Here is a 24,768-nt window from a genome sequence, read left to right on the forward strand (position 1 = left end):
TACCATCAATTTTCGATCAGACCAGACCGTATATTAAAGAATTCTGCTTGCTTTTATTTTAGTCACATACACATCAAAATTATTCATTATCAGAAGAATTTCAGGGTAATATTGCTTGTATACACTACACAGAGTACACTTTAACTATTTTCTTATACAATAAGCTTGCCCCTAATATTCCCAGTCAGTCTGCCACTTGAAAAGGGGGTGAATTCATACCATTCTTGGTAAAGGTCGAGTTAACAAAAGCGTTACACAACCCTGTACTTATTGTTATTCAAATTGATTCCCCTAAATAACAGGAGTGTTTATTGTACACGTATATACGTACATTTTAACATAAGGTGTGTGCAGGCGGTTAAAAAATCTTCTGTTTTTAGAAAGTACGTCGCCGGTTCCAACAAACCACTTCAGTGCAAAATCATTACGTAAGTAGGTCTTCATTAATTTTATTTGAAATAAAAATGATTTTTAGATTGAATATTCACGATATGTTGAAGAGTTATATGTTTTAGAATTTCAAGATGAAAGCGGTCGTCTTATTTCGCTTTGGCCTAGTATCCCAGAGTATACTTGTCATAGTGAATACATTCATTCACGGTGAAAACATATACTCTAGCTGAAGGGAGAAAAACAATTCAAGATGACCATAGTACTTATAGTAAAGGATTAAAATAGTTTTATCGTTATAATATGACGTACGTGTAAAAAGAGTTGTAATACATAGTAGCAGTAGTAGTATAGTAGTAGGCCCGGTAGTAGTAGTAGTAGTAGTAGTATAGTAGGCCCGGTAGTAATAGTAGTAGTAGTAGTAGTAGTAGTAGTAGTAGTAGTAGTAGTAGTAGTATAGTAGTATCAGTAGTAGTAGTAGTAGTAGTAGTAGTAGTAATAGTAGTAGTAGTAGTAGTACAGTAGTAGTAGTAGTTGTTGTTGTAGTAGTACGTAGTAGTAGTAGTAGTAGTAGTAGTAGTAGTAGTATAGTTAAAGTAGTAGTAGTAGTAGTAGTAGTAGTAGTAGTAGTAGTAGTAGTATACTAGCGGCAGCAGTAGTAGTAGAAGTAGCAGTAATAATAGTAGGAGCGAGAAGGAGTATACAGAACATGCAGAAGCGGATCTTTTGCTTAGAGGAGGGTTTTACCAATTGATGTGAAGTATCCTACGAGGGGAGGGGTTGTTGAAATTGTTACCCCGCCCCCCCCTTATTAGTTGCTAGGAGCCTTAGAGGGGGGGGGGTAAACCCTTATACCTTAAACCCCTTACATCCGCCACTGGTATAGAGTGAGTAATCACAGTCTACAATAGTAATTCTTATACGCATACGGGACGCATACGCATGATTAAAGTGATGAACTTTGATTTTTTTGAAGTTCCACTTGATTATTGACAGTTATTGAATGATAACATTTTTAAAAGTACTGCGCCTATATAGTATTTGCTCTGCTACAAAATGGCGAGTTTTTTCTTTCTTTCTCTTTTTTTGCCCAAGAGACACCCAAACTGTGAATGAATTACCGTACTTGGCAACCGGGGTTGACAAACAACGATAAAACCAAGAATGAAGCCACAGGGATATCAGACAATCACCGATATCGATAAAGAAAGAATGGTCGTGTCGGACTGCACGTATAGAGCCATAATACTGATATTATTTTCAAAGGTATTTCGAGCTTTCGGAGTTTCCCTATCTGGTGCTACGTCTCCAATAATCTCAAGTTCTCTATTGTGTTGCGGAAAATTATATCTTGTATAAAAGCAATACCAGTTATTTTATTTCTGTAATGGAATTGTAATTTGGACGTTTGCAAGCCGAAATTGTTAATCGCCACCTCTTGTTACATTACAGGTCAGTATGTCACTCTTTCTACACCAAGATAGGATCAAATACATACAACAAATGGACTGAGGGTAATTCTATGAAGACTTTTCAGAAGCACCAAGCACTTGACAGTTGACATATCAAACAAGGTTAGGATTTGATACGATGTGATCAAATTCGAGTATGTTGACTTTGTTCTCCTGTGTTAAACTAATTTACTTTAAATATATACACGGTGTCCATATCCATCCCCTTCTGTGGGCCCTACTAACAAAATATGACATACATGTATGTTATATAACGCATGATTTAAATCGTATACATCAAACATGTACAAAAAAATATATATACAAATTGTACTTGTATGGGTCCTATATATAAACCATTTGGGTCATATTGATTTTAACTTTAATCTACTCGGTTAGAATCATGAAAACCATATAATTTTATGTATTAGGTGTGAAGATTTATCTTCTTTCTTTGAATTATTTCCCTTCTTTGTTTTCCTTCAGGGCTTGTCGAAGGAGCAATAAATGCAACGATGCTACCTTGTTGTGCTACACAGCTGATGAAACACCAAAGGTGACCAAAGTACAATGGGGGACGGTCTCATTAGAAACATCATTGCAGCATGCTGCTTCATCTCGTGTTGCCGAACCTTCCTCGTACTGGTGTACTTAATTCCAGAGAGCAAACCACCTGATCACTATCCACTTGGTTACACCGTCATCAGGAAGGAGTACACTGCTGCTCCAGCTCGTGTAATTGCTGGAAATGTAAGCTTTGAAGGTTTTCATGACGACAGTGACGACGCGCGACAGAAGATGGTAGAGGATGGAGAAGAGTTGGCGCGCCAAAGACGCAAAGATTACAATGAAGGTTTAGAAGTGGATATCGAGGGGGTACCTGTGGCAGAAGTATCACAAAACTTTGATCTGATGCCTGCTGGAGGATGTCCGGATTCTGGGAGGGGAATCTTCCTTCTTACCCTTGTCCATTCCTTACCACCACATTTCGAGCAGAGACAGGCGATAAGAGAGACATGGGCGAGGAATTCATCGCACGGGGCTGGTGCGCGCGTGGCTGTTATTTTCGTAACCCCTGGCGTCAGTCCAAGACCAGAAGTAATGAAAGGATTGAAGAAAGAAGCAGCTATTCATAATGATATAATTCATAGCGTTGCTGGAGATTCACTGCGTACATTTCGACCATCATCCAAAGTCCTTCTCTCCATGATGGGCTGGACACTCAACTACTGCACCCATGCTAAATTCGTGCTCTTTGCTCATGACGAGCTCTTTATCAACTTTCATCATGTGGTAGCACGCCTAAAACTGGTTACGCCTAAACCATTTAGGACGTTCTCCATTGGCAGGGTCAAGAAACTAGCCAAAGTGGAGCGAAATGCTGTCAAGTGGGATTATGTACCCGAATCTGTGTTCCCGAAAGAAACATACCCAAATTATTGTGTTGGGGGAGCCGGTTTTGTTATGTCTCTACCTTTTATTAGACAGGTTCACCCTAGGGCTGTGCAATTCAACAAAGAGGTAAATGTCTTTCCAGCGAGTGATGTTATGGCAGGCATCGTAATAAACCAACTCAAAGCAGAGCCACTATACCATGAAGAATTCCACAAATCAGGTGGAGAAGCAAACTACTGTGACTTGCGAGATACTCTCACCCTAGGTGACTTTAACACCCCAAAGCTGATGCATGGTGCTTGGAGAAACCACACAGACAGGATGAACTGTCCCAGTCCTGTTCCGAATGCCACTGAAATTAAGTGGTGGACTAAAAATGTTGATCATCGCCAGTACTTTAGCAACGTTTTCCAGTTCATCCACACGCCAAAATCATTTTGCAAAGATAAGGACATCACATTACTAGCGTTAGTGAGCACACATCCTCACAATGCAAATCTCAGAAGTGCCATACGAGTTACCTGGGGTAGTCCAGACTATACCAAAGCAATGAAAGTACGGGTGTTGTTTGTTCTCGGTAGAGCAGCAGTAGAGACACCCGGAACCGTTGACCTCGTTCAGAAGGAGTCCGACAACTTTGGGGATATTCTTCAAGCAAATTTTGTAGAATCGTTCCATAATCTAACTTTGAAGGTCATTCTAGGCCTACGTTGGGCGTCCAGTGAATGTTCATCAGCGAAGTTCGTCTACAAAGGGGATGATGATATGTTAGTCAACTTTGAGCATATGACCGGCTATCTCAACCAACTCCCAGTATTCAAATCGCAAAATATTTTTATGGGGAACCTTATGACAATGAGCCCCGCCATCAGAACGCCCTCCAAATACCAAATCCACAGGGAAGTCTATCCATTCAAGTATTTTCTGCCGTACTTCTCTGGAGGTGGCTATATCATGTCTGCTACCACGGTGCAGAAGATGTCTCGTATGTCAGAGACCACAAGGTTGATCCCTATAGATGATGCCTATGCAGGAATACTTGCCTACCGATGTGGAGTATCGTTAATGCATGCTGGTGGCTTTATTGTTGGAGGAAGTAGACGCGACGCATGTAGGTTACGGAAAGCATTTAACATGCATGGATTTAAACGAACTACAATCTTTATCGCAACGTGGAAAACATTTCGTGAGCCTAAAATCCAATGCCGGGAGGACGACCATAAGAAAAATTGGTCCCATATCGCTTGATAATTCCATATCGAAAATGTGCAATTTATTGTCCAAAGTACAGAACTTACGCAAGCAGTATTATTTAATTATTATACCTAAAATACTGTATGCTTTTAAACTATATATTTTACATTCTCTTATAGAATGCCAAATAGGGGAAGGCGGGGTAAGTTGAGCATAGGGGCAAGTTGAGCCACCACCCCCAGGCCAATAATGAATGAGTCAGACATTGTGGTGGTGTCATGTATTGATGACCCATTACATAACCCTTAACCCCACCATAATATTTTCAACTTTGAAACAAAAGTATTTTTTAGAGGGAAAAATACAAATTTCAGCCAAAAAAGTAAAAAAAGGTTGTGAAATGCTTTTTACCCGCACACGTCTCTAAATATAATAAAGAAATAAGAACAATATTGTTGGTCCAGGTATGGCTTATCATTCTTGTCATAGTCTTTTACATGATGGATGCATAAAAAATAATAAGAATATGAAAATATCGCATTAAGTTCGGACTGGGGTAATTTGAGCCAGCCAACATGGGGCAAGTTGAGCCATAGTAATTCTTATGGTAATGTATAATACAAATTTAAAAAACCTTAAAAAGCCATTGATATGCAGGCAGAAAGGAGCCAATTCACATGACGGTTCTTTTACTTTTAGAGGATGTTAGTATTTATAGAAAATTAGCAAGTGAAAAGACTTTAAATAAAAAATTGACATGCTGGTTCTTCCCGCATACATATTGTACATAGTTTTTGTGGCTCAACTTACCCCAGAAGGTGGCACAATTTACCCCCACAGATGGGGCAAGTTGAGCCATTTGACATCGTTTCTTTCAAAGGTCACAATGACTTTCAGTGTGGGGGTAGAAAGTTATATATGGGTGAAAAATATTTCCGAAAATCAAATCTAAAGGCTAGGTACTTATTTCTACAATATTATTAGTCATATCAATTCTAACATGCAAAATGCAAAAAGTGTCACAACTTTCCCCGCCTTCCCCTACGTGGTCCAAAATGTTTATTTTTTCCGGGGTTGGGGGGGGGGGGCTTATCTGGGGGCTTAAGAAATATGTGACATTAGTGTTATATCTTGAGCACCAAGGCAGTATATACTTCGTATTATGGCAGCTGAAATTTAAAGTCTGTAATATCAGCCCTGTTTCAGGTCTATAGCGATAAATAAGTTTTAATTGTCTTCGAGGGAACATAGCGACCGAGCTAATTTAAAATCACATATTCAAACTGTGAATATGTATTTCAGAAATTGCATGCTACACCCAGCGCATGCGATTTCGTTTTAGGAAAGGGGATTTTATCCTTTCATGGGCGTTTCAATTATTTATGCGCGAAAGAGCGTAGCGAACGAATGGGAATTCTTTTATTTCAAGAGCAAAACTATATTTTCCAGAACTTTTATATAACAAGGTATTGCAGTGCATTATGGTTTTAACGTCAATATCATCCCTCATTAATTTATTCATTACTAATTAATATTTATGAAGGAGTGTGGTATATAGGAAGTGAAACGTATAACATTTTCCTAATCGGGTACTCATCAGGTGCATTGACTACAAAAATAATACGATGCTTGGATTGGCATGTAGACCAATTAGAAATAAACCGACTTAAGAGAGTAATTCTGTAGCTAGGCTATAATGCAAGATGGCGGTCCAAGCGTCGTGTTTATTTTTGAAGCATATTCACCTGATGAGGGTTTATTTCCAATTATTGGTCTAATCATAATGCCAATTCGTCTAATTACCAACTATCTACTATTATTTGTCTATCATCAGTTCGTCCACTATCCACATGGTCTAATTGCCATTTCATCCCGCACCCTCCATTTCGTCTAATAACCAGTTGATCCAATAGTCGTTTAGTCCATAAACCATTTGGTCTAATTGGATCAGTGTTAATTGGGCGAAATGAATGAAAAGAAATTGGGTATTTGACCAACTGGTTATTAGACGAAATGGTCGTAGACGAACTGGTGGTTAGACGAAGTGATTATTGGACCAAATGGTTATTGGACCAAACGGTTGTTAGACGAAATGTTGATGGATGGAATGGCATTAGACTAAATGAAGATAGACCATGTGGTGAGTGGACGAATTGGCAATAGATGAATCGGCAGTTTACCTCTTTAGCCTATAGGTAAGGGATGATATATCGACTGAACATTTATCAATAAATAAACTACTGAAGAATAAAAAAAATAAGCATTTGATCATAGCAGATAAAGGATTTTTAAATTTCTATTTTCCACTGGTATTTTGATTTGGGGGCAGGGATGGGGGGATTACGTTGAAAAAAATATTGCTGACACTATATCATATCTCCTGGCTGCAATTGCTTCAATCAGTTTTGTATTTTACTCATCTTAACTTATCACATGCTTTATGTACATTATCAGTCTTTGTTTTTATCTCTTCGATTGTTACTTTGAATGTATTCATTTATATCTTTGTTATTATGTGAACCCCGGATGTGGACATGATAATTCATTATTGATTTATAAATGAAATACAGAAACCCTTGAAAAAATAAATATATACATATCCGGGTGTATTCACGACCGTTTAATTTATTGCTTTGCTGGGAATCATTGGATTACTCTACCCGTATTTTAGTACATTAAATGTATTATAAATTTGACATTTAAATTGTTCACTGCAAAACACTGTGTGAATTCAAAACCAGCCTGGTATGGCCTACACACCAGAGAGATGTTGACACAACACCGGTTTGGTCGTGTTAGGCTAACACCTGTTTGGCATTTAAGCAACACCAGTTAGTATAGTTAAACCATGGACCTACTACTCTGTCAGAGTAGTAGGTCCATGGTTAAACGAATATCAGTTTGATTCTTAACTGGTGTTGTTTCAAAGGTGGACCGATAAAGATACCAGGCTGGTGTTAAATTGATACCGGCGTTTTTGCAGTATAATAATGTTCATTTTCTGCCTTGCGGCGATTCAAATAGGTGCATCGTTCAAAATAATGAAGTTGCGTTTCAATACTTACGTTTCCATGTAACAGTTGGAATCCGAATGATAATAAATGATTATTTTAAAAAAGTCACTGGCGATTAAGGCACAGAACACCCCCTCCTCGTTTTTTCGAATTTTATACTGGAGCCAATGGGAGATGGTCGCCCCCCCCCCCTGGACCCAAAAAATACGGTTACGAATTAACAGTATCCCAATACATTGAGACTCGATTAAAGAAAAAAAACATATCTTAACCTATATTGGGATGTTTCATGAGATTCCACCCTGAGTGATAATGACAATATTCTCTCTGCCAATTGTTTTGGTATTAGTTGTATATGATCATATAATGCACAATGTTTGAAATGTGAATTGCTTTCATATAGCAGGCCCCTGTTTTTGTTTAATGTAGAAAACATGAATAAGTAATATCAATAGAAAAATACGAAAACTACTATGTTTATGACAGTTGTCGGTAAATAATGATTGCATGAATGACATCCATGTCTACTCTGAGTAGATGTAAACTTATTGAAAAGGGTGTTACCATTCTCATACTCATAGTAAATCATCAATAATGTGGATTTCTTAACTTAAGAGTGAATGGGAGATAGATAGGTTGGATAGTGAGGGAGGGGTTAATGATGGCGGTGGAGGAGGTGGTGGTGGTGGATGTGCTAGGACTGGTTGGCGGTGGAGATAATGATAATGTTGACGAGGATGATGATGACGACGACGACGATGATGATTTTTTTTATCTAGAATAACAATTACATCAGTTTGTAAAATGAATTGTAAAGTTTGAGAAGAAAGAGAAAGGCATTGGGGGAAAGAAAAGACGGAACAACTGAAGTAGTACAATAATATTTGTTGTTTTTGTTGTTGGTGGTGGTAGTAGTAGTAGTAGTAGTAGTAGTAGTAGTAGTAGTAGTAGTAGTAGTATAGTAGTAGTAGTAGTAGTAGTAGTAGTAGTAGTAGTAGTAGTAGTAGTAGTAGTAGTAGTAGTAGTAGTAGTAGTAGTAGTATAGTAGTAGTAGTAGTAGTAGTAGTAGTATAGTAGTAGTAGTAGTAGTAGTAGTAGTAGTAGTAGTAGTAGTAGTATAGCATCAGCATTAGTACTAGTAGAGAGAAAAAGAGAAGTGGAAATGAGAGATAAGAAGAAGAAGAGGAGGAGGAGGAAGAAGAAGAAGGAGAAGAAGAAGAGGAAGAAGAAGGAGGAGGAGGAGGAGAAGAAGAATATAGCCAGTGTTTATTGGATTAGGGTGTGCGTGTGTGAGAGAGAGGAGAGAGAAAAGACAAAAGGGCGAAGAGAATTGTCTTGTAGAACCCGATTGAAAAGGGTGAAAGAATCCCATACCACTACTATGCGAGTTTGAATCGCAATTTAAAATGATGATCCAGGCTAATGATATTTCTACCTCAATAAATAGAATAAAGTTCACAGAGCAAAATGCTAAAATTTTATCAAAATCGGATAACAAATAACGAAATTATTGAATTTTAAAGATTTGCATTATTCCGGTGAAACAGTTCGAGGCATGTCTTTATGAATATTCATTAGGTGGGCTGATGATGTCATATCCCTATCTTGTTCTTTTGTATTTTATTACATGAAATTCGGTTTATTCAAAATTTTCCTCCCAAGAACTAATTCAATTTGATTGAAAACTGAGTATAAAGTGCATTAGTTATTTATTACCGCAACTTATTTCATCATAATGGAGACACGTCATTTACAAAGTCATGTATGAAAAAATGAAATATTTACGATTTCATGTAATAACATAAGAAAAAGGAAAGTGCATGGGTATGTGACATCATCGGCCCACCTAATGAATATTCATGACGGTGTGCATATAACTGTTTTCACAAAATATTGATAAACTTTAAAATTCAATAACTTCGTTATTTGTTATCCGATTTTTATGAAATTTTCAGCATTTTGCTTTTTTAATTTTACTCTATTTATTTAGACATAACTGTGTTCATCCCGGACCACCCCTTTAAAACATGTAGAGAAGTGAGTTTTACTAACTTTATTGTGCATTCACATGACTTGAGAAAGTGGCGTTATTCACCTCCTTTTTATACCGAAATTTACGGCCACAAATTCTGAATGATTTCATTTACCAAAAACTCAACGATGTATATAAATGGGGCAATTTGTATGGCAAGTTAGGGTGATGCATATATCGTCAATGGGAATAAATGTTATAATGCAGCATTGTTATGATGAACTTTGACATAAAGAACATCCTATGTTAAAAAACTATACTTTACCCCCCCCCCCAAAAAAAAATAAAAAAAATAATAATAATAATAATAATTTGGTATAGACATTTTTTTAGACATGTTAGAAGCAATTCGATTCCTCATCGCAGTGACGTCATAATTTATCCAACCACAGATGGACTCTATTTTGAAGTAAATTGGCGTTATACTTTGCTTGCAATATTAATCATATTTCTGTTTTAGAATTCTGAATCTCAAATAATAAAGTTGCATGTTTTTAATTGAAATATACAAAATGGAATTAGGCCTATATAGGAATATAGATAAAATGGCGTGGGGGTATAGTTCCAAACAGTCTTTTGTAATTTGTTTGAAAAGCGCAACCATCACTTCATTCGTTCTGAGGATAAATACATTTGAAAATTAGACTTCCCTTTAAAAGAACTACAGAATGAGAAACTCTAAGAAATCGCAATCCCTCAACATAATCATCATTGTCAAATGAAATTAATATAAATTTTCAAACTTGTCTTGATTCTTTTTGTACAAGGTTATTGAGCAGATCATACTTGGTATCCAATGAACTTTAGTCTTTTATTAATCTAAGATCCAGTGGCGGATCCAGGGGGGCACAGGGGGCGCACGCCCCCCTAATATTTGAGCGGCGCCTTGAGCGGCGCCTTGAGCGGCGCCTTCGCCGCTCAAAAAATAAAATAAAAGTAAAAGAAAGAAAAGGCGCCGCTTAAAAAATAAAAATAAAGGAAAGAAAAGAAAAGGCGCCGCTTAAAAAAATTATACACTGATATATTAGCAACAGTAAAGGAAAGACTATATCCCCCAGCAAAGACTTTACCCCTTTTTAAACATTTTCTTTTATGGCGCCGGTGAAGTGCAAAAATATATGTGCCGCTCGGCAGTACCCCCCCCCCCCCCCCCCCTTCGCCAAAAGCTAGATCCGCCTATGAAGATCTGTTAATCGATAAGTACTTAAATTGTTACAAAAAACGAGCCCGGCTCAATAGATTTCAGTGCACCATTTTCACTTAAAAAGCGACATTACCTTTTAAGGAAAACGAAAACCCGTCCCATCATACCCTCTTGACTGTGCGTTTTGTTGTTGTTGTGTTTTAGAGAACACGGAAATAATGACGTATCATTAAATCTCATAGAGGAACAAGAATATCGTTACGTAATCTCCCACCCTCTAAGGATTCGATACAATATATATAATGAGAGGGACGACGATTTTTTATGACGTAAACGTCATTCGGTTCCACCAGTAAAACTTTTAAGAATCAGAACTTAAGGGGGAGAATATTGAAAGAGATAGGAGTTAAAGCATCCGAGTTTAATACCGAAAAGAAGTCTGATGAGTGAGGTTGATTTTTTTTAGAGGAGCCAGCGTCACAAAAATATATCAAAATGAAAATCTCTAAATCGTCATGCCTGCATTTTGTAGTGACAGTTTCAGTTATATCATTCTGTGCAATCGGTGAGTATGTTATCATGATTATGATCTTCTTAAGTTTCTCTTCTTATTTTTTTATATCGGTATCGACCGAAGCAAGACTCACGCTAGAACTAGAAGACAAAAAAAATACTGTTTTGGTTATTTTTACGTCATTTGTGTGATTATAATTGTGTTTGCATCAGATGGTTTGTTTGCTGATATTTGATCTTATTTTATTTTTCACATTCAGTACTCAAATCTCATGTTTTCTTTGTATTTGTATTCCTTATTGTGTATTTGTAACGCTTCATGCAAATTTACGAGAATTTGAATTGACTTCACATTTCTTAAACCATCTAGTACTTTGAAATTGCACACAGAAAATAAATTTCTTTGAAAATAACATGTCATTTCCCGAACAAAAGTAAATTGTATGTGTGTAAATAGGTGTGTGTATGTTTTGGCTTTTTACACAATGTATTAATTCATGCCTGGGACAGATCTTTGAAGAAGTATACCATCTGAAAGTCATGAAAGAATTGTATATCTTACTCAATATGATAATACAAAATGCTTTTCCTTAGTTATCTACCGAACCACAATTTGAGATATTCGAATTTTTAGGGCCTAACCCATTTTATTTGTGATCAAAATGGAGTATAATTTTTAAAAAGACATTTAATTCCACAATATAGCCTTATTTTGTTTTGGCAAAGATAAAGACAATTCATTTTTGTTCAATTCATTGTAATGCAAAATGAAAGAGTATGCTTATAAAATTCATGCATGCTGTTTGTGAGTAAAATAGACAAATCAACTTTTAAATATTTTTTTCAGTATAAAACCACTCCTCGTGCGATTACAATCTTTGGACCGATTCTTTTTCGATATATAAAACCAATAAGATTATAGGGAAGGTGTTGGACCGGCCGTAATTTACGAAAATCAAACATCGGCCTATATAGAGGGACGTCTAAATCGGATAAATCAATTTTTAAAATTCTCACAAAAACCAATAAATGAATAGTGATATCACTACATTTTTGTAATATTGGAATGTGAGGATACAATCTTTAAAAATCATGTATTGAACTTTGAAGAAAATTTTAGACAGGCTCCGAGTCAGTATTCGGCAAATTAATAACCACTTGCGGAAGTCAAGATGGTGAATATGTAGGCATTATTGTTTTTAAAGAAGTCAAAATGAGGTAACTCATGCAATTCTTTCGTGTTGTCAGTCAAGAGTAAAATCCAATATGGGGATTAAGGTAATCTCAATCTGAATGAATGTCTTCACCAATCCAGGAACACTATACTCACCATAATAACAACGCCCTCATTTCACATCTTTGACATACATGAGTGGCTTTGTTAAAAGACAATAATGCTTAAATCTGAAATCCTCGCGGAAGGAGGTTTCTCTCTATTTTATATACATCAATTCATCTTGATACCATGTACTTCCTTGTAGCATTCCTGATGTATTTCAACCGTTTTATAAAAAGATTGAGAACAAACGAGTCAATCTACGGTTAAACAATGAATAGACAATAAGCAAAGCAAAGCATCCGCGACCCCCCCTGCTTTCTCATATCATGAAACAAATTTGAATTGATAAAAAGTATTTTATTGGTTTGAATCCTTCTTTCTTTTTTGTCCTCGACGTTTTTTTTTTCTTTCTTATTATCAAATACATGTTCATGCAACAATAATTTACCATTCTGGTCTGTAATTTGGGGATGTTTGCACAGTGATGCTTTCAATTATACCATAACAACAAATACAGGTAAAAGTGACCTGTCTATATACTTTTTATTTAATGAATGATATTTTGTGTCAGTATTTATAATGAAATCCTGGAATGGAGTGTACATGTAGGACGACTAAATCAGGACTGTTTTCTTTTTATGCTCGCATAACATTTTCAATATAATCATGTTTCCAGATTAAAAATCGATAATTAAACACATCTAAAAAGTTAGTTCCCAAAGAAACATTATATTGGACTTAATGACATGATGATAATAACCTTTTTTTGTAACAAGGAAGTGACTGAGTCGTACCATGCAGGTGCAAGTTTTAACGAATTTTAGTCACGTGACTAATTTTGTTTGCAAAGTAAACTTCCTTCATTTGTCTTCCTTAATATTCATTGGTTAGGTATTTGATACTCTCTTTCCATTGATAAACATTGATTTTCTTCGCAAGGCATCAACGAAAACTATTGAAAATTTAAAGGGGAATTCAATCCTTGTTCAGAATTAATTGACTTTTTATCTTATATGCAGTAGTATAGAATTATGCTTCATAATACTATGTTCCCATAAAAAAATATATTTTGAAATCTGATTTATTTTTGAGCAAATTGAGAAATTGTCCCTATCTTCATTATCTTATCGAATATCATTATGCTGCCTTTTGAAATCCCCATCTTATAGAGATTAAAATTGTTATTACTTTGGTTTGGTTGCATTCAAAAGTATGGTGGCCTGTGAGTATACTGGAGCCCTACAAAAGGAAATCCCAAATTACAAAAATTTCATTATAATATTTATAAACAGTTATTTATTCTTTGAAAACTATATTAATCCATTTACCAGCTCCATAAAACAAGAACTTTAAATTAAGGCTCAATCGAAGAATGGTTTCAGTTGTTTAAAGGCCAAGTCCACCTCCAACGAAACGTTGATTTGGATAAACAGAGAAAAATCCAACACTCATAACACTGAAAATTCAGCAAAGTCAGATGTGTAAAATATAAGAAAGTTATAATATTTTTAAGTTTCGCTTAATATCACAAAACAGTTATATGCACATCCGGGTCGGTATGCAAATGAGGGGAATGGTGACATCACCTACACACTATTTATTTTGTATTTCATTGTATATGAAATATGAATTATTCTAATTTTCTCTTCATTTCCATGTGAAACAAAGTTTATTCCTCTTTAACATGTAGAATTACCATTGTTTCAACATTTAATTGTTCATTCAAGTTTATCCTTTTTGTCAAATCTATAACGATCGAAATATTGAATAATTATTGAATAAAAAAATAGTGAGTGAGGGGTGTCATCGACTCTTTCATTTGTATGTCACTGAGTTTAACTGTTTTATGAAAATACTTCAAAATGTCATAACTTTCTTATTTTACATCCGATTTTGATGAAATTGTCAGCATTATGCTTGTTTGATTTTCCTCCATTGATTCAAATCAACATCTTGGACTTGCCTTTAAAATAGATCATTGAGGATGATTCATTGCCAAGTAATAATTTCATCAGGAATGAATACAGCGCATGGATATGGGGATGGAAGTGTTGTGAGATATGTTTAGTATACGTAAGAAACAACTTCACATTTCATTAATTTTACATCTGTTTGTTGATGATTTCCTATAGGTTGCCAAGCCCAATGTACAGAGAATCATTCTTGGAACCCTGTGCTACCCGAGTCAAGTTATGATCGCAATGCTTCAAGTGTAAACGACCCCTCAGGTAGACCACTTGGATATTCACAGGCGGTCATTGAATATTCAGACAATGAAAATCCTATTTCACCATGTATTCACGTCACGGGAGCTGCAGACAGGCGGATCGAGATTATGGTGAGTTGAGGAATTATTTGTATTTTCAATAATGCGAGTCAGATAGGGGCATGCGGCCGGACATGTAGGCCTGTATAGGGGGGGGGGCAAAGTAAAGGTGGTGTCATTTGTTTTTATGAAAGAACATGGTCTTTTCCATTCATCCTTTTTTTAGTATTTTATTCATTTATTTATTTATTCATTTATTTATTTATCTATCTGTTTATCTATCTATCTATCTATTTATTTATTTATTTATTCATTCATTTATTCATTTTTTGGCATTGGGCTAGTTGTCTGTCTCTGCCAGGGGTGAGGTCTTCGATATTAAAATGAACAAAAGAGAAGGAGAAGAAGAAGAAGAAAAAGAAGAAGAAGAAGAAGAAGAAAAGGAAGCATTATATGCAATGAAAAGAATATTAACTTGCATCGAGGAGATGATATTATATGTATTTGGCCTATAATGGATTCATCCCTCCTCATTTTTTTTTCTTTTTTTTTTAAATAAAAGTTAATGTAGGCTATGTATAGGCCCCTACTTGATTTTCATTAATATGTTTCCCCTTCTTATCATCTTCTAAAAATAAAATAATAGAAACTAATAAGATGGGGACAGAAACACTGTATATACGATAGCTATTTCATGATCCTCGAAATGATTGAATACAAATTATTTGTATTCCATCAGAAAATTCGGCACAATATTTTCGGAAAGCAAACACGATTCAAACCTGTAATTTCATGGCAATTCTCTTTCGTTCTCTCTTCTTCCCAGGCGGAATCAGACCCTCCCGGTTCAATCATGTGGTAAGTTTGGTGTCAATTATTGATTTCCAAAAAAAAACTTTATCACCACGATCATATTGACTAAATTAGTTGGGTATTACACATAGCCTAAATCACATTCTTTCCAGAAATCACCGTCTCCTATACATGTTTAGCCTATACAGCGCGTCCCAAAAAAAATGTCCCTCTGACATAGGACTGAATTAATTCTAAAATGTGGTAGTATTCTCAAATAAATGTTCATGAGTAGAAAGCTCATTTCATGATCTAACTTCTATGAAAATTTCATTGGTCTCGCTTCAGCGGTTTTGAATACACACTCTGTTACGTAACAGTGGTGCATTTTAGCCCATTCCAAGTTTGCAGCATTGATGCATATCTGCATTGTCTATAGCATGTTAACCCCCATTTTACATCCAGGATCTGAGCAGGGACATTTCCCTAATCATATCCAGGCTCATCAAATTATAAACTTGGGCATGTTCAGAAGGGCAAGAAATTTTTTTTTTATTATTGAAGGGGAATCAGTGCACCAACTTGAAAGAAAATGTGAATGATGGATGAGTAAAATAAGCTAAAAAATAAAGGGGAATCCGCAAGTTAAACACCCTTTGCGAAAAAGGAACTTTACCAGAGAAAAATTTGACTTTTTTTCTTTTTAAAAAGTTACATTGAATTAACTTGACCACAGTAGCTTATTAACTAAAAAAAAAACAATAAAAACAAAAAAATGCAGTATTAAGCATGAATAAGGCATGAAACAGACATGACCTGTTGTCTTAATCATTGTGCATCTACCATTTTCAAACATGAAATGAGCTGTCAAATATTGTTTTTGCCCTTCTAAACATGCTCAAAGTTGTGATTTGATGAGCCTGGTTAGATCATGGAGTTTTCCCTGGTCAGATCAGGGAATTCCTTGGTCAGAATGGTCAAAGGGGGTTGATATGCTAGAAAGTGCAGAACACACAGTAGTGCAGCATGCATGCAAACTTGGAATGGGCTGAAAAGCACCACTTTTACATAATAGACTGTGTATTCAAAACCACTGAAGCGAGACCAATGAAATTTTTATAGAAGTTAGAACATGAGATGAGCTTCCTAGTTAAATACATTTCATGGAGAATAATTTTTATTTTTTGAAGTAATTTAGCCCCATATAAGAGGGACATTTTTTTTGGGACGCGCTGTACAGTATGATAAAAACAAGAAAAAGATTGTAAAACAGTCAGAAAATCAACAGAGTAGAAAATGATTTAGTCAAGTTATTTTATTTTTGTTCTTGCTTTAAGAAATAAAATGATAAACATCGAGTTTTAAGAATATATATATTTAGTATACCAAGTATATTGGATAGGTTATTGTAGACAATCTCTATAGAGCCATAATTATCGCCAATGTATACCTTCATTATCTTTTTATCGATTTTCTGTATTTCAGTGTGAAGGATCAGTCAAATCAAAACCCAATATGCTCTTCGGTAAGTAAGCAATCTACGTTGATTTAGTCTTCCATTTTATGAAGAATAAGTACACTCTAAAATTGAAAGGGTGGAAAGGGGTTGGAAAACACTGTCACTGCTCGGCCTTTTTCCGCCCATTTCCCCCTTTTCGCCTTTGTATTAAACAGTAACGACTGTTACAAGAACAACAAAAATTTGAGAACGAAGCTTGAATCAAGGTAGTTCGCAGTTGGTGTCAGGGGCGGCGATCCTGGGGGAAAGGGGGGGGGGCACACCCACTTTTTGACTGGCACTGAAAAAGTACAATTTCTTACACAAGAAAAAATATTCCTAATGAACGTGTACTGTGCCCCTTTTATCTGAGAAGGTCCCGCTTTATGTGTGAGCAAGTGCCCCTTGCCTTCTTGTTAGTGCCCTTCCTCGATTCAGTGCCCCTATTTTTCCAATAAAGGTGCCCCTTGAAAAGGACCCGTTTTATGTGTGAGCACGCAAGTGCGTCCTTGCCTTCTTGTAAGTGCCCTATCTCGTATTAGCCCCCCGACCCCCCTTTACCCAAGAAAAGTGCCACACAGGAACGTGTTCTGTGCCCCTTTCACCTGAGAAGGACCCATTATACGTGTTAACGAGTGCCCCTTTAAAACAAGAAAACAATATTCTCATTTTAATTAGAAATACTGTCACAGATATGATACGAAAGGCAAAAAAGCAAAATATTTCAGAGATAATCTTGATCAACAAAGGGAATTGTTCTGATATGTGGAAATCTTTACGATGTATGCTTCCTAATAAAAAACACAAGAAGTTAATTCAAAAACTGTCTTTTAATGGTAAAGATATTTTGGGATTTAAGGAAATTGCCACACGCTTAAATGATCACTTCGTTGACCTGGCAGCTAAACGCAAAGAAAGGTTTACCTTTGAAGACAATATGGATCAAGTATCAACCACTTTCAGTTTTAAGCCGATCTCAAGTCGAGATGTTAAAAAACACATCAATGAAATTGCAAGTAATAAGGCCACTGGCCTGGATCAAATTCCAGCACATGTAATTAAAGAAGGTATTGACTACATCATTACGCCATTGACACATATTGTCAATACTTCACTGTCCACAGGGAGGATTCCTGATGCATGGAAAAGGGCTCGTGTAACGCCAATCTTCAAAAGTGGTGACAATACTAATCCGTCAAACTATAGACCAATCTCAGTACTCCCGGTTTTGTCTAAAGTCTTAGAAAAGATTGTGTTTAATCAAGTGTATAACTACCTGTCAAACAATAGTTTGCTTGATCCATGCCAGCGTGGTTTTGGTCCAGGCCACTCAACAACCACTGCCTTGTTAAATATTACTGATGATTTTGCTAACAAAATTGATCAAGGTTACGTTATTGGTATGGTCACTATAGACCTAGAGAAGGCATTTGATTTGATATCGTCTGAATTACTGTTAAAGAAATTATCTTACTTTGGATTTGATCAGGATGCAGTAAAATGGTTTCGCAATTATTTCTATGGTAGGCAGCAATCAACAGTTGTCAATGGTAATATGTCAGGTTTTCGTACTGTTGAAAGTGGAGTGCCTCAGGGGAGTATCCTAGGCCCCCTCCTCTTTATAATCACTCTAAATGATTTGGTCAGATCTGTAGAACAATGCTCCCTCTCTTTATATGCAGACGACACATGCATTTACTTTGCATCTAAAGAGCCCAGAAATTTAGAAATGACTATTAACAGAGATTTGAAGTTAATTTCTAAATGGTTCTCTAATAATGAACTATTAATCAACATCGATAAGTGTAAATTTATGTTATTAGGATCTAAAGCAAAACTCCGTCTATTTGGTAATATAAAAATACAAATGCAAAATTATGAATTGCAAAGGGTAAGCCAATGTAAATATCTTGGTGTGATAATAGACAGCTCCCTAACCTGGACCCCCCAAATTGACAGTGTTCGGAAGAAAGTTTTACAGACATTTTATTCTTTAAAACGCATTCGATGTTATATACCCCAAAACACAGCTCTTATGTTGTATAAGGCTTTAATCCAACCGATATTTGACTATTGTTGTACAATCTGGAGAAATGGCAATAAAAGCCAACTAAATCGTCTCCAAGTTCTACAAAACAGAGCACTGAAATCTGTCTTAGAAATAAACAGTAGATTTACAGCGAATATATATGCCATTTTAAAGGTTGATCAACTCAACAAGAGATGGAACAATCAGTCAATTTTTACCATTTTTAAATTGGTCAATAATCTAGCTCCATCTATCCTTTGTACTCGAATCACACTTAAATCACGAGAATATCTTTTAAGAAACATAGACCGACAAATTCAATTACCGAAGCCTCATTCTAATTATCTAAAAAACAGTCCCCTTTATTCAGCTTCTAAATTATTCAATAACCTACCCGCAACAACCCGATTAGAAAAAAACCCGGCTACATTTGCACGTCTCATATCACTTTCTTAATTTAATTCTCCACCCCGATCACCCTTGATGATGCCGCATTATATATCTTCATTTTTTTTTATGTTTAATTTTGACATAACTTTGTATATTATTTTCGTCTATTCATTTTTCATTTTTGTTTACTCCAATTTTACTTTTGCCAATTGTATTTTACCCATGTTTTGATATATTTTGTTTTTCGTTTTTATTTTTGTATGCTTGTTTTATGTTGATATTATTTGTTATTATCATTTGTCCACGGCCTTGCTGAAAAGCAGCTTCTAGCTGAAAGCAGGCTTTTTAACCGTGATTAAATAAATAAAATACAAAATACAATTTTTTATATGTTACTACAAAGGATAATCCTACGTGCCTTAAGCTTCATGAGTCATGTGAGTGGGGGTAGATAGGCAGATGCGTACAGATGGGGGGCTCTTGTCCCCTCCCCAAATGTTTCATGACCAAGAAAAAAGAGAGAAAATGAAAGAGAGAAGGGTGAAATATGATATTATTTTTTAATACTAGTTGTTAAAATCTTACACAAAATTGGGTTTTCGTTATAAAAATGTCAAAATTTTTGCTCGCTCGCAGCTTTTTAAAAATTTACGAGATACGACATATCTAGCCCCCTCAAAAATTTTGCCCCATAACGCCACTGCCCTTTTCAAGGAAAAGGTGCTCTTTTTCCATGTGCCCCACACACTTTCAAATTCGCTCCGCCGCCCCTGGTTGGTGTAATAAAATCGGTCTATTTGAACGTTTCTTAGTCATTTTTACAGTTCATTCAAAAAATTATATGAACAGACGAGTAAAAAAAGGGCTAACGGGAAACCTTCCTGCTGTGAATGATGTGGGAGTATAACGAGGGGGAAGCCAGACAACAAGTTCATTGAAAACGGAAAGAAGGAAAAAGGGAGATAAACAAGATGAAAGTTTGACGAAAATCCACCAAACTAACAGAGTTATAACTATATTTTTTCAATACTTAATTTCGTGACGTCACATGCATAAGTGATGTATTTCAGGAGAACGTTTCTAATGCCCCTTCTTTCTGTTAAAAATAATTATATAAGTAGCCTTTTTATATCGCCTCGTTTAAAATCTAAAGAGACACTGTTTTGTCTAAGTTGTGGTTATTCTCTATTTGCCCCTTTTAACAAATTACATTCCCTCCACACCTTTGTGTATTATTAATTTTAACAATTTCTATATAGTTGACACAATAACCCGGCACATAAATGCCTTTGAAAAATGTGTGAGAAAATATTCTGATCGATAAATGTATACTAAAAATAATTATCGATGATAGAAAGGTTAGAATGTGAGGGTAAGTCTGAAAGTCATATTTTCTGTCTTGTTCTTGTTATCTTTGGAAAGTAGGCGGCTACTCCTTATACTATCCAGTTTTGTTGAGACTCGCCCTCCTTACTTTAAAAAAAGCTCTTTTCGCTTTGGCTCTGTTCAAATGAATTATGAAAACTGAATTTTTAACTTGAGGTTTAAACGAATGAAATATCTTAGTCTCACTATATGTGTTATTCTTTTATATTTTTTCTTTTCAAGTTGATCTATGATTGCCGGCAAGCGATAGCCGATACCGTCTCTTTTGAATTTTTCTGCGATGCCGATAGTTGTGACGAAAGTTCAGTAACCTTCTGGTACAGATTTGTTGTGAGTGAAGATCCAGGTAAGTACAATTTAAGAAGATATATAGTAATTAACAATCACTTATTCTTTTTTTTGTTTAAATAAAGCATCACGATTTGATATCTTCATGTAACTTAAGGCCATTATTCAAGAAAAATAGCCCTAAGTTACACATATGAATTTTTTGGATAAAAATAAGCCTATTTCATCAGCGGTTTCATGACATTTGCTCTGGCGACAATAATGTTCCGATGGAAAATCTACACGTTAAGCTAAACATAAAACCTAATCTCAAAAACTAAGTAAACCCTAATCCTAATATTCATATTATCATTCTGAACCAAAAACTCTATTACAATCCTAACTATAACCTTATGCCCTCAAGACCGGAACAAAGGAGCATATGTCGTGTCACCTCATTAGCAACCTCCTTCCACAAATGCATCATCTTAACCAAACCCAACCATCTACACTCTAAATTACAAGGATTTATAATATATCCAGATCGGCTGTGAATAGTGACCACTGACAAGCCGAATATTAGATATTAGCTTTAAACCTTGTTGATTTAAATATCTAAAAGACTTGAATTCAAATCTTTTGAGATTTAAAAGTTAATCCTTAAGATTTAAAACAAATTGAAAATTTGGCTGATCACTATTCAAAGTCGATATGGATTTATTTAAAATCCTTGGAATTTAGAGTGTATTCAGTGCAGAACTAAAATTCATTGCTTCAAAAATATGAATGATATATACTATGGTATGATTCCTATCTATATTGTATCCATTCTTAGCTGTTTTCGTGATAAAAAGTTGGATTATTAAATCCCAAGCCAACCCTATATAAATGGTCATATTAAATTAAAGCCTGCATTATGCAGATGACTACTGCGATCCGATGTCGAGTTTTAGATATGGATGTACTGAGATCTATTACTAGAGATAGACCTTAAATACGATTGATTTATTTTCTCATGGCATTATAAACATTCCTGTCTGAGAAAAGGTTGTAGTGACGTCACATCAGTCTGCGATTTGAAACCGATCAGGCCTTTATTATGTCAGAATTTCAATCAGGCAATTTCTTGTTAAAATGCTAATTATTTTCGACTTTATACAAATCGTATAGCAGCGCATAGAACAATGAGAAGCGGACTGTTATTTCAAACGATAAATACATTTTTTATTATATTATACTAAATAAGTTTCTCATAAATTATATTCAGTTGATTGATTTGATTTTAATCTTTTAGCCATCCTGGACCCTGAACTGTGGTGTGCTGGTCGTGATACAGGTGAATACCCAACCAGTCTGAACAACATTCTTCCTCCCGACACTGATCTCAACCCACAAGACCCTGATACTGGTTTTGGAGGTGCTATGGTTACCATTGCTTCAACCACCACTGTACTCATCATCTCATTGTTCAGCCTTCTTTTTGTCATCCTTTGATGCCAGGGTGATCGATTTTGTTTTTCATGTAAAATCTACTGTGTCAATATTAAGGGTCATATGTTATCTATTCCTGTCATTTTTATACTCTTCTTAAATCATCGATATTTCATTTTCACGCAAAGTGATCGAAAATGTTTCAAGGCTCTTAAGACAAGAACCGTTGATATGTTGATAAACTACTTTAAGTTGATCATTTTATTGGTTTTAGTCTATTGACAGTCAAAATTATTTGATATTATTTTGTATGACCATCTATTCATTGATAAATTTACAAACTCATCGTTATTTTTTTTCAAACTGAAAAATTATTTTGTGATTTACCGCTCTGTTTTTTTTTTTAAAACTTTATTACATCATTAAGACACTTATTTTGCACGTCATTAATCTATATTTTAATTTTCGAACACTTTTACCTGATTTGCACTATCTGCCCATTTTGTTGTTTATCATTTTGCAATACAATACAACATAAAGGTTTGATATATGAAAGAAGCAGTTTAAAAATAGCTTTTCTGTTTCAGGATTTCAAATCAATCACTTTGTAAATTAAATAATTTGAATATCTCACTTCATGGATACTAATTGGGGCAACGATTAAAAGTAGTAGCCCTAAATACGCACATCAAATATTTGGGGTAAAAATAATGTTATTTCATTAGCAAAATAACTTTTGATTAATTGATCATCCATTGATGTATTATTTTAACCATAACTTGATTCTAACAGTCTGTGCAGTGCAGAATTAAAAATAGCTGCTTCGAAAATATGAATGTACTATTTCATGATTCTCGTATTGCATCAGTTTTTAGCTCTTTCGAGATAAAATAGTTCGATTACTAAATCCCAAGCCATTTACCAAGGTGAAGTCCATCCCAAAACAAGTTGATTTGAAACAATAGAGAAGAAACACCATATACGGTCCTACAGATTAGCATAACACTTATGTTTTGTCAAAATCCGATGCTAACCAAGAAACCCATGTTAATCTAAAAATATCGCTTTTCTACAAAACAGTTAGGTCTATTCATGTATTCACACCCTCGTCATCAGTCATAAGGGGTCCAATAATGACTCTTCTTCTTTTTATTCCTTTGTATTTTTTTTTAGATTGAAATCGTCGGCAACACTGTATTTCAGCCATAAATAGCATGAAATCAATTTTGTTTATCAGTAAGAGTAATAAAAAAGTATTCAAGAATGTTGGCTACTTTTGAATTTGCAACTGATTTGTAATTTTGTGGAAATCAATATTTGACCTGGCAGGCACTTAACGAAAATTCGGAATCGAACCCGGACGTCGCGAGAATAAAGAAAGTCATGAAACGTCGCTGTGCAATCTGTTTGGTAACATGTTTTTTTTTGCAATAAATTACGAGGGGCGGCTAAATTAGCCACCCCCTGTCTGCATAAAGTAAATGTTTGATATTTCATGAAATAGAATACAAAAGAAATAGTGCATGTAGACAGCGGCTCCCTCATTTTGCACATCGTTCATGATACAGTTTTCTCAAAATAAACGAATCTTCGTTATTATTTTACATCCAATCTTTAAGAAATTATCAGAGTTTTTGTTTAATGTTATTCTGTTTATTCAAATTAACTTTTTATTGGTGATGGACTTCAGCTTTAATAATTTTTGTCAGAGATAGAGCATGCTGGACGTGTTAATATCAAGTGTAGGCCTATATGCTCAAAATGAAGTCGTCTCGGCTGATGTAAAGCAAAAGAAAGTATCAGTTTAAGTTGATCATCAAAATGATAAGGGAATGAATTACATAAGTTTATCTAAGCATTTTGAGACTTCTAACTTCAAGTATGTCATTGTCAGCACATGACCATTTCTTTTTTCAAATTATAATTCTTGAATACAATAAAATATTCAAGTTTGAAACATCAATGTCAAGAGATTACTTGAGCTTGATATATATTTTTGTTCTAAAATTGTTTGCTAATTTCCAAGGACTGTAACAGTGGGCAGGGGTAACTCTGTCCCCCTCTCCCTTCTTTATACCCCTACCCCAATGTATTCTTATTGAAAATCACGGAAGGGCATCACCCCATAGGCATAATTATTTACCTTATTGTTTTGTTGATTTTTTTCATACTTTGAACTTGAAATTTCACTACTTATAATTGTCTCTACACCTAATACTATTGCTTCCACACTGTTTCTAAAAGAATACATCTTCTAGCACACTCCCCCACATGAATGCAAAAAAAAATCAGTCAAA

General features: G+C 35.2%; 2 protein-coding genes across 5 annotated transcripts; both read left to right on the forward strand.

The window, feature by feature from the left end:
• Positions 1–215: 215 nt before the first annotated feature.
• Positions 216–7,572, forward strand: LOC129256974 (uncharacterized). Of its 4 annotated transcripts, XM_064097382.1 has the most exons (4): positions 311–428; positions 1,486–1,656; positions 1,843–1,964; positions 2,328–7,572. In XM_064097382.1, the coding sequence occupies exon 4, from the start codon at positions 2,412–2,414 to the stop codon at positions 4,482–4,484; it is 2,073 nt and encodes a 690-aa protein (XP_063953452.1). In that variant the 5' UTR covers positions 311–428; positions 1,486–1,656; positions 1,843–1,964; positions 2,328–2,411; the 3' UTR covers positions 4,485–7,572. The 4 variants fall into 4 exon arrangements, with proteins under 4 accessions (XP_054751182.2, XP_063953452.1, XP_054751181.2 ...); XM_054895207.2 differs by lacking the exon at positions 1,486–1,656 and having other exon boundaries at positions 216–428; XM_054895206.2 differs by lacking the exons at positions 1,486–1,656; positions 1,843–1,964 and having other exon boundaries at positions 314–428.
• Positions 7,573–10,899: 3,327 nt separating this feature from the next.
• On the forward strand, positions 10,900–24,434 carry LOC129256973 (uncharacterized). Its single transcript, XM_054895205.2, has 6 exons — positions 10,900–11,185; positions 14,545–14,750; positions 15,505–15,536; positions 16,956–16,995; positions 20,996–21,119; positions 22,335–24,434. Exons 1-6 carry the CDS (start codon positions 11,116–11,118, stop codon positions 22,532–22,534), a joined length of 672 nt encoding a protein of 223 aa, XP_054751180.1. The 5' UTR covers positions 10,900–11,115; the 3' UTR covers positions 22,535–24,434.
• The last annotated feature ends 334 nt before the right edge of the window (positions 24,435–24,768 follow it).

The sequence above is a fragment of the Lytechinus pictus genome, chromosome 3, assembly GCF_037042905.1.
Source record: "Lytechinus pictus isolate F3 Inbred chromosome 3, Lp3.0, whole genome shotgun sequence".
In the NCBI taxonomy this organism is placed as follows: Eukaryota; Metazoa; Echinodermata; class Echinoidea; order Temnopleuroida; family Toxopneustidae; genus Lytechinus; species Lytechinus pictus.